The sequence below is a fragment of the Phyllopteryx taeniolatus genome, chromosome 3 (genome assembly GCF_024500385.1).
Source record: "Phyllopteryx taeniolatus isolate TA_2022b chromosome 3, UOR_Ptae_1.2, whole genome shotgun sequence".
NCBI lineage: Eukaryota > Metazoa > Chordata > Actinopteri > Syngnathiformes > Syngnathidae > Phyllopteryx > Phyllopteryx taeniolatus.
The window spans coordinates 27,172,820-27,183,487 of record NC_084504.1 but is presented as its reverse complement, the minus strand read 5'-3'; the positions used below and the strand labels follow the sequence as shown (position 1 = coordinate 27,183,487).

Sequence of the window (10,668 nt, the reverse complement as noted above, 5' to 3'; positions counted from 1 at the left end):
CTGATGCTTGTAAGACCTGTTTGAAGATTTCATGAAAATGGTGAAAGTTTTCAACACACCGAAACATTTCTCTGCGTGGACTGGCATATGCAATGATTTGTACTTCAAAACATGAGGAAGAAGGATTCGATAAAACAGGCATTCTCACCATATTTGCATTGCGAGGTTTTATTGAAATGCAGGGGCAAGGTTGGAAAAACAAACCATCGCACAAACAAAATGCTTTTGAAGTTTAACAGCAGATGAAGAGTATTTGGGGCAATTGCGGCGAAGCATTTAAATGTGGCTGTGTGAGGTGATGATTCATGTTTGAGTGCTTGTCTTCATAGCGGTATAGCACATTTCAAACGGGGCACCGTATAGCCAGCCTGCGTGAGTTGACATAAAACATTTTAAATGCTGAGGAAGAGGAAGGACGAACACGAGGGCGATGACATGCAAAGCAAATACAGTTAGCTGACGTTACAATAAGGTTCTTGTCGATAAAGTGTAGAAAGAGTGAATGTGATGTGGATCACAATAAGCACTTGACAAAATGAACTGCACCGGGTGGTTGCTATTTAATGGCAAAAGAATTCCGAGTCAGTTTCATGTGATGTGAAGCTACGGAATGTGCTTGTACTTGAGGGTTAAGAGTCGGGAGGCAGTTTGACCTCGTGCATTAGATATTGTGCTGACACTAACAGAAAAGCTGTTTTCCGATTAATAAACTTCTGTTAGGACTTTAAACGACTTTAGAATGAATGTGAAAAGCACATCATGGGCAATAAGCAACAAGCTCTCATGATGAACGAGTCAGAGAGCGCATGGGTTAGCCACTTTCTTCACAATGTTAGTAGCCACATTTAAAAAAAAAATGAATTCGATATTAACTGTTCCACAGTCAGGGCTTTGAAACACACTCAAATGACTGTATGCATAAATTCAACATATTCAAGTGCTGAATATAAGCGCTGAAACCAGTTCATATACATTACATAAGTATTGAGACATTATTATTTAGGCGGGATAAAGCTTATGGACCACTGATGAATGTGCAAAAAAAAAAAATATATATATATCCCAGACTTGAAAGCTGTTACAACTGAAAAGGGATCTCCTATTTTCACATCCCGTAGATGAACTAGCAAAGTGTCACAATCCATTGTACCATACGCGATACTGGAACTGTAAAATTGTTACAGAATGCGGTCAGCAAGCGCACGTTGGCTACAAACCTAGCGTGTGAGTGACTGACTTCCAACTGAGCGTGACTGCCTACTCGAGTGTGCGTGTGGAGAAGGTGGAGTAGCAGTCGCCGGTGATGCAGAGCCTCCCACAGTCCGCACAAAGCTCGGGCATCTCCCGGCGCTCGTTGCGAACACGCTGTGGCAATAACCCACGGATTGAGGCGCGACATCTCCCGCAGCTCTATCGCATAGCATGCTGCAGTTCAGCAGATGGTCATCCTAGCTGGATGAGGAACATGGGGGTGGTGAAGCCAGAAGAGGACAGGAGGGGGGGAGGGGGGAGGGGGGCAATCAAGTGTAACATACTGAAGGATTTACTGCTTATGTGCAATGTCGTATGAGACGAGCAGTGTGCCTTCACTATATTGTCCGCGCGACATGACGTACATGTTGACGTACACCCCCGCGCGGCACCGGCTTCATATTAAAGATGGTAACGCTTGGCCTCGTGATTTCCGTTTAAATCTCAGAGGGATTTGTATTCTTATAATCCATATGAGCCCAATTTACAAACCGTGCCCATAAACGTATTTGTTCCAGTGTCAAGACGGATTTCTGCTTGAGGTTTTCCATTCCATATTGAAGGCTCAGTGCAAAGGGTCGGAAAACAAACAAACTGGGCATGTTGATATCGGCTACACAACAGTTGAATAACTACAAATAAATATGGCATCGTTACGTTGTCACAGTACAATAATTACGAACAATGCGGTGAATCAGAATAAAAAATGATCAGGATGACCTATATTTGGTGATGTTTAGTGTGCCCCATCCCCCTTTGTGTTGTTGCTACGTGTGTGTGTGTGTGTGTGTGTGTGTAGTAAGAGCGTAGCGTGGTGTAGTGTAGTACGAGTACAGGCTTGGACCTTGAAAGGTACAGTGTCACCAGGTAGTAGCTTCAAGGGTGGTGCTATTGGGAACATGCTTGCAAACCGAGTTAAACACTGTAATTATCCCAATAGGGTACAGTGCTGTGGAATGTACCTCGAGGGACACTAGCAGGTTCCTATTCGCTATCGTGCGGTCTTATTGGTTCCATTTTGGTCTGGTCTGAGTTACGAACCCTAGCTTTCCCAGTCGGGCCCACCCGGCCCGTCGTCATCAGAGTCCGACTCTGGCGAGGCCTCTTTTATTCGCCGAAGTGCCTCATAGATGCTTTGGGTCAGAGGGTCTCTGGGAGCAGCGACGTCCTCCTGGCCTTTCCTTTCTTGAGGGGGGACTTCCCTCAGTTTGACCCCCTTGCGGATCTGCGCTAAGATGCTGTTGGGGTCGTCGTCACTGTGAGCAGCGGGAGGGATGGCCCGCGGGTCGACCTTCTTCAGGTGGAAACTGCCTCTCTTCAGGGAGGCCAGTACTTCGTCCATGGGGGAGCTCCCTGTTTAGGAGAAGACAGGAAATGATAGGCTCCATTTTTTCTATTGGTACAAGTAATAATAATCGGAGTCATTTGGATGGAAGAATGACTCTGAAAGCTCTCTACTCCAGTTTTGATTCCAGCGTTGCATTGAGCAGAGAATTCCTGCCTGCTGGAGTTGAACTGAATCGACAGTGTTTCTATCGCCTGCGTTCAAGTAGTCCATTCCCTTTTGCCTCAGTTGCTTCGCTCCATGATGACTCAAAAATCTATCGGAATATTTATTATATTACAGTCAGGGACAGCCACGCAGTCTCTGCTGGCCTAAACATTATTCTACATTTACAACCTGAATTCTGTGTTCCCTGAAATTGCATTTCTTTATTACCAACAATCTATTCTCTTCCTTTTGTAGTGTTTCTCTTGGCTGCACTGCTTCTAGTACTTGCATGTGGATGTTAGATATGTTTTGTCCAATCAGATTACAGCCAAGTCAATATGGTCGCAGTACCTCGTCCGCTGTGGGCCTCAAAGCCCGGAGTCTTCCTCAGCTTTTTGCGGGCGCTCACCAGCTGGCTGCTGTCGAAGAATCGAGGATGGAAGGGGCCAAGAGGGGACTGAGAGAGCTCCTCTGACGCACTCCGCTCCTCGGCGCTCAGCGCCTGTCTGCCCGGGCCGTCGGAGGGGGACACCTGTTCTCGTATTGGCGGGAGAGGCAGAGGAGGGGGCGGGGGCGGGGGCGGGGGCGGAGGCGAGGCCGGGGACGCCAGCAGCGAGGACAGGGCGCAAGGGGAGCAGAAGGAGTCCGCGGGACTGGGCACGGGCAAAGGAGGAAGCGACTGCGCTGCCAGGACCGCGACGGAGCCGGGGTCCGTCTGCACGCTGATGCTGAGAAACAGCGGCTGCCGGCCCGGGTCCCGTGCGCCGGCGGGCTCGGAACGCTCCTCCCTTTCACCCTCACCGTCCGTCGGCGTCATCCTGCCGCGCTCTCTCCTTCTGCCGTGGGCCGCACGCAATCGAGCGGACTTGAAAATCACCTGACCCGGGTAGCGCTGGACACGCACGCACACACATGAAAATCAGCGGGAGAATTCCAGCTCGTAGGCCGGCATTTAATGTACCTGCTTGAAAGTGCGAAGTCGATCCAGAGTCCTCTGCCTCTCTTGACGAACTCTGCTATTCTTTCTTTCATCATCTTCTTCTTCTTCTTCTTCTTCTTCGTATTTTGTCTATAAAATTCCGTGGGACAAAGATACACATAGAGATACGCTGCATGTTCACAACCAAGGTGGCTAGAAAGTAAAGAAACATCTACCTGTAAGGAGTCTTTCTGGGTGCTTTGACGCTTTTGTTGTTTCTTAACGTGGTTCGATACACAGATCTCCTGCAGAACAACAAAAGGAACGCTGATTTGGCATCGTCAGGATTTCCCTCATAATTGAGGTTCTTCACGCAAAGAATATCCAAACATGCATTGATGGACCTGATTAAAAGCTTTCGAACTGCCCGCTCCGCGAAATGGTTCAGGACATTTGGAGTTACTCAGTCACCTGAATAAAGATGATTCTGATTCTGATTCTGATTCTGAATCCATGTGGGCTTGTTAAATTAGCCTGGCGCAGATATGCCGTCTTCGCCCGTAATCATTTTTTCAAACAAGATAGAATACATGTTGCACTTAGTATGTGCGACACAAGCGTACGCACGCACCCTCTTGCTCCTCAGATAGGAACGCTTGGCCGTGATGCGCCCCCGTCGCGCTTCCAGTCGTCGCGCGCTGACCTGAAGTCGATGCACTTCTTCCTTCTCCGCCGTGTCCTCCTCTGTTATTTCGTCAGCGCTCTCAAAAGTGTCGTAGTACACCACCTCATTCCGGTGCTCTGCGAACACCACGTCGTACACTCAACCTTCTCAACGGGTGGTTCCATGGTGTAATGGTCAGCACTCTGGACTCTGAATCCAGCGATCCGAGTTCAAATCTCGGTGGGACCTCGCTTGCGTATTGAAATAATAAACATAGAAGTTGTTGATAAACATGTTCAGTTTTGATGATGTAATAATATAATGTGTTGAAGGACTGCACCGCCTCATACTGAGAGCTCTTTGCCGCTCCCGTTGCGAAACTCAACAGGAACATATTTCTCATTGAACATTTCTCTGACAGTGAAACCAAATCTGAATATACTGAATACGAGACGTCGCCGAGAAGGTGGCATGTGTTGCCCGAAAGTAGTCACACCTGTTGGAATGAAGCCATACCTGTCATCTGTCTCCGAATGCTGTCGAGCTGGGCGGTGAGAAGCAGTTCCTCGCACTGAAGAATCTCGGCCTGGATGTCGTACAGTTGGAGCTGCACCTCGTAGTACTGGGATTCCATGTGGTCCAGTCGGGTCACCGCGTCCTCGCTGCTACACAGGCTCTGCATCTGAGGGGAAGCGCTTGCGTTTATGCGTGGCGAAGTGTTCTGAAGCACTTTGCTCCCTTGCGTACCTCTTCTCGAAGCGTGCATTTCCTCTGCTCCAGGCTGATCTCCCGGGCTCTTTGCAGCTGCAGGGTTTCCTTGGCGACAGAGTAGCGGATTCTCTCCATACGCTCCACCGCCGCTGTCCACGAGGCCTTACCGAACTTGCGCTGGTCCGCCTTCATACGCTCATAAACTCCTGCAAACGCACAAACGCAAACACATGGTCAAACTGCTTGAGTTACCAGCTACAAGAGGACACCAAATGTGTTCATTAAAGGTAGGCTAAGGAGGACAGTGAGGCATCTAGTGGTCATCTCGGGGGAGGTTACTGCACTTGGTGAACTGCACAGAGAATGCACATCACCACTCATGTCGAAACATTTGCTCGACCACACCAGATAATTCCAACCTCCAAATTGACCAATCCGAGGGCGAGGGTGACATTGTGAAGCTAACCCTGAACAATGTGCTTTCGGATCAATTGGGCGCCCTTGTTTCCACCTGTCCCTGTCGAAACAGAGCCGCTGTCTGCACTGCCTCACTAATACACATTGGCGCTTGAAAACACCCAAAGGCCAAGCGCATTTGTGTTATTCAGAGTTGTTCCACGACTTCAACGACTTGAGCGGTCATGTGTTACCTTACCTTTCTGAGCTCTAGCCGTTGTCTCAAAATATTTGACGGTGAACTCTTGGATAATAAGGACAGCTTCTTGAGCTTTCCTCTGCCAATCAGAGTCCTCCTGCTGGAGGGCAGAAATGCGCCTGGGGCCCAGGTAGTCGTTCTCCACGGAGATCTGGTGAGAGAGGCTCAAGTTTGCTACGTTATCCACTCACCAATAAACCACCACCGCACGCACGCACGAGAAGTACCTGTACAGTGTTTTTCTCAAGCGGAAGCAGTCGTCAATTGAAAAGAAATGTGTTTACATTGGATTGACTGGATGGAGTAAACACGATAACATCCCTTCCTGATCCTACTTAACTCAGCGAACGCACTCGTCGTATAAAGGTACTGCAAATGTGTCATGTTACTATAAAACCAGCTCCATTTTCTTGGATTAAAGGCTTCACGCCATCAAAATCTCATTTGTTTCCACTTTCCCATGCATAACATAGGTCATAATGAGTCCGTCACCCGGTTTTAATTTGACGTCTGTGCAGATTGTCAAATGAATGTCAATGCAGAAATAAAAGGCAGAAAAGACCAACGGGAGTAGCTTTAAAAAGGACATCCTGGGTATTTCCAACCCAAATTATCTTGCAAACCCAAAAAAAGGACGTCGAAGATTATTTTTTAAAAAAAATGATGGCACCTTTAATTCACAGTACATGCTGTTTTTTTTTTGGTTTTGTTTTTCTATCACAGCCTAATGTTTACACATTAGTGCGGCGCATTAAAAATCAAAACAAGGTTTAAACCATGACATTACTTTGGGAGCCATTATTGGCTCTCTCAAACTAAATGTTACATTATCGTGTTTCCCGCACTTTAAGCGCATTTGTCAAAACGCAAAAGCTTTGCAGCAACGATGTTTTCCAGACGGGCTTTGAAATCTACAAAGCCCTTCCAAACTGAAAAATAGTAAAAAATCATTTATGAACTCTCCTGTATGCCAAAGGTGGGCAAAGTACAGCTCGCCTGCTCCATTTCTTTTGAATCTGGTCTATTTACATACTGATTAAAATGTACATATTTATTCATTTATTTCTATTATTTTGGAATTCATTTATAAATGGATTTACTGTTGTATATAACACAATAAGCAATATTGGTCAAATAAGCTCCCCCATGGACGGAAATTTCTTTCACATTTTAAATTGGTTGATTAGTTACAAATAAATAAATGATAAATGACACAATAAGCGTTCATTTGTTTGACTTGCTACTGAATGGCGGTTTGAACGTGAGCGTGAAAGGTTGTATCTCCACGTGCCCGCTACATAGTCCCGTTATCCTGAACAGGATAAGTCGAATAGAAGATGCATAGATAATACATTTTTTTAATTATCCTGATTATGGCCTGAGCTGACTTTAAAAAAAAATAAAAAAACTGCTGCTCCATAGGGTAGCGTGAAATACTGCAGACCACCACCAGACCACCAGACCACCGCACAAGCTCCAGTGGTTCCATGGTGTAATGGTCAGCACTCTGGACTCTGAATCCAGCGATCCGAGTTCAAATCTCGGTGGGACCTGAGCATTTTGTTTTTGTTCTTTTCCACGGTTTTTCAGGCAGTGATGAAACAAAATTCAAGTGAACCGAATGTGCAGGGTAACCCTATAGCAGCACGCAAACCCTCATTTATTTATGCGTCTCTGAGGCTGCAGGTAATTGGAGATCCACTGAACGCCGCTAACCGCCCACTTCCACATTCAAGTATACTCTTGAAAGACATTAAGCATATACATTACAAGAGCTCGAGCAAAACGTTTCCTTTTACAAAACACAGTCAGAGAGGTATTCATTTGAATAATGGTTGCGTTGGTCCAGTAACTATGGGACTAACAATTCATTCATTCACCACCACCAATTCTGCTTGGATCGCTTGTTGATAAATGGCGTCTTCTTTCTTCAAGCACCTGAGTCGAAAGTCAGCGCGCAACCAGCATGGGCGCCGTTGAGGTTGCCATCTAAAGATGTCATCAATCATATTTAGAAAATACCAATACATCGCAGAATTTTCTCAACAGTGGCTCAAAGGCAGTCCGCCCGCTCTAATGTTCCTGCGTTTGAAAAAAATCCCATCTTTGTACAGAGATGTGATTTGGAAGTGATGAGCTAAAAGTAAACACGCCATTAACATTTCATGAACTGAACATTTTCTCAAGAAAATGATGTTTGTTTGGCATGGTGCCCCACGATAATTTGTTATTCTTATTTTTTTGTTCAAACTAAACTGAATAGCCGGTTCAGCAATTATCAGACGCGAGATGCCTCTTTTCTGCTTTTGAACGCATTGATTAAGTAGAAACGCTTACCTGGCACGTTGCTGTAAGCGTGTTACCTTGATCTGCTGTCTCCGCAGCATGGCAAGCTCCCTCATGTCGCGGAATGGCTGCAGCAGGTACTGGTACAGTTGCGTGGAGGCCTCCAGCAAGCATCCGTAGGCCTGGTCCTCCTCCTCATAAAGTTCTAGCAAGTCAACCATGCTGTCCAAGCTCTTGTGTCTGTCCAGAAGCTGCACGCGCACGCACGACAAATCAAATGTTATTGGGATGAAACGTACGCAAGTTGGTCTACTGAATTTCGGCTATATCAGCTTACACTCTTGTGGGAAGACCTTCTGTAACATTTCGAAAGTGTGTCTGTTAAGTCGGAAAGTCAGCGAGTCAATTCACATGAAAGCATACAAATGGTATATTGCAAATAATACTCCATCAATAGAAGCACACACGCCACCGGCTAAAAGGAGGCTGTAACTGTAAATACCGGCGGTCCAAATAAAGCGCACACACTCTGTGCTGAGCGTGAGCTATTGCTGGGAATAAGATCAATAGTCACACGTTATGTTGCCGGACAGAGCAGGCGACACGCAGCCCTGAAATAAGTCGACCCACAACCCGATAGCGTGTGTGTAGGATGTGTGTTCTCGTGGCCTCGTTTCACTGCGACAAAAAAAAGTTGAGTACAAAGCATACGACGGCAACACAAATACTGTTTCGGAAAATGTAGGGCGTGCACAAAAGGTGGAAAGAGCGTTTCATTTTGCAACGTATCGGGTATTAAACGGTGCGGTCAAGGTTAGCGTTTGTGCCTCACAGCCGAACGGTGCATTTTAAATCTAATGTCCTCGAGCTCGATTGATTTTGGTCTGATGAGTCTGAGTGTGAATGGTTGTCTGCGACCCCCCCAATGAGGACAAACGGTTTCGAACATGGATGGATGGATGGATGGATGGATTTTCTTCTCACGTGAATTTTCTTGCGGTTGTAGTTACAGTTGTCTGGAGCATATCCTCTTCTTTTGCACGCATTAATAACAGCGAGAAGTGAATATGGGCTTCTAATCTAATCATGGCTAATTAATCCACTGATTCACCATTTTTCTGTAAAAATAAATACAAAAATATATTGGATTTGTGTTATTTCTTTATTATTACAGCAGGTCACATAGACTTATGAACATTGATGGTAAGAAATAAATACAGTAGGATTCTAATCCATGTATTAATTACTATGAAATAAAAGAAAAATATGATATGATGGCCTAACATTACACATCTGCATTCTTCCACAATAAAGTCAATAATGACAGCAATGTCTGCTACACCTGACTTCCAAACATTGATTAATTAAGTAACTGGATCAAAATGGATTATGCACCATTAAAAGACAAAATGTGCACGTGAGGTGCAGATATCATTGTTGCCCACTTGGGGTCACCATCCTCACATGCCACACTGCAAAAGATGTCACTTTGAGTGTGTGTGGCTTTAAAGGGGGGCCTGGCCCGGTTAGCGATGACAAATGAATGAGGCAGTTTAGCATTTAGCGGCCGGCTGTTAACTGGCTAAACGTTTGGCAAGTTTTGTGTTAAATGCCTGCAAACGGCAGCTCGTGCATGAACGCGCGCGTTTCTTTTGTTAGCGCTTGTTCAATAAACCGGATGAATTAGCTGTGTCTATCCTCGACAAATCGCAATAGGTTATCCGCTTTGGAGCCATTGAAAAGAAGCCGACTCTCACCTCTCGCAGGTGTTGACTTTCGCGGAAAAGCGCCTCTTCATATCCGCACTGTCTCAGCTCGCTCAGGCTCTCGTAGTACTCGTCTGGGTCCTCGTTTTCCGCGAACAGAAGCTGCGAGAGGATCTTCCAGCCGCATATGTCGAGCGCGTGGCCGAGGTAGCGCTGCAACTCGGAACACAGCTCATCCATGTCGGCCTCCGAGACCTCGGCCGGTCCAAAGAGCACCGTCCACATCCCGCTCGGTTCCTCCGGGAAGACGGGGAGGCAGGGCTCTAGGTCCGAGTTGACCGAACACAGCTGCTGATGGAGCGCCCGCAGATCCCGGGAGGAAAAGAGGCCCGCCCAGCTGCAGTCCTCACGGCTCAGACTATCCTCCAGGTCCGACGTGTCCACGGAGGGCAGCTGCTCCTCTCTCTGCGACTCTCCGTCACAACTGACGTGAGATGACACGCAGTCGACCACCGTTGTAATCTTCACAGGGCTTAGTTTGGAACCTGGGGGCTTGCCTTTAAGGCCTTTCGCGGCAGCCTCCCTGGCTCCTGAGCCGGGGCTCGTGGACACTTGATCCCCGGCGGGACTTCCGGGCCACCTTGTTTTGTCTCCATCCTCGGACGGAGGGTCCCTGCTGCCAAAGCTTCTCCTTTGCGCCGTCCTGTTGTGAGATGTTATGGCAAATTTGCCTTCCACTTCGTTCCAGGCTACGATGAAGACAAATTTGTGCTTCTCCTTCTCCTCGAACGCATTCGGGCGAACGGCAACCCAGCCCGACTCCAAATGATCCTCCATTGTGAATGACATCTGTGCACCGCTATGCCCGTGAAGGCATCACCGACTCTCTCGGTGCTGGCGTTCGAACCATCTACCAACAGCTGACGAGCTCGTCCGACTCTCTCAATTCGCTGTTCGAAGCATCGTGCGGTGTCGTTTCCATCC

General features: G+C 47.0%; 1 protein-coding gene and 2 non-coding genes across 3 annotated transcripts; 2 read left to right on the top strand and 1 right to left on the bottom strand.

The window, feature by feature from the left end:
• Positions 1-854: 854 nt before the first annotated feature.
• On the bottom strand, positions 855-10,540 carry LOC133475346 (junction-mediating and -regulatory protein-like). The gene is made up of 10 exons (XM_061768069.1): positions 9,736-10,540; positions 8,056-8,229; positions 5,693-5,843; positions 5,074-5,243; positions 4,843-5,008; positions 4,294-4,463; positions 3,899-3,967; positions 3,705-3,812; positions 3,095-3,635; positions 855-2,604 (listed from the first exon to the last, which is right to left on the bottom strand). The coding sequence occupies exons 1-10, from the start codon at positions 10,531-10,533 to the stop codon at positions 2,294-2,296; spliced, it is 2,658 nt and encodes an 885-aa protein (XP_061624053.1). The 5' UTR covers positions 10,534-10,540; the 3' UTR covers positions 855-2,293.
• trnaq-cug (transfer RNA glutamine (anticodon CUG)) lies at positions 4,504-4,575 on the top strand. The gene has a single exon. It is a non-coding gene; the product is annotated as a tRNA-Gln (tRNA).
• Positions 7,174-7,245, top strand: trnaq-cug (transfer RNA glutamine (anticodon CUG)). Its single transcript has one exon. It is a non-coding gene; the product is annotated as a tRNA-Gln (tRNA).
• Positions 10,541-10,668: the final 128 nt, after the last annotated feature.

Excerpts from the sequence above, each read along its gene's own strand:
- LOC133475346 (XM_061768069.1), bottom strand. The coding sequence starts at position 10,533 with ATGTCATTCACAATGGAGGATCATTTGGAGTCGGGCTGGGTTGCCGTT. Across the intron at positions 8,230-9,735 it reads AAAGTCAACACCTGCGAGAG|CTTCTGGACAGACACAAGAG; the intron begins GTGAGAGTCGGC and ends GTGCGCGTGCAG. Across the intron at positions 5,244-5,692 it reads AACGGCTAGAGCTCAGAAAG|GAGTTTATGAGCGTATGAAG; the intron begins GTAAGGTAACAC and ends GTGCGTTTGCAG.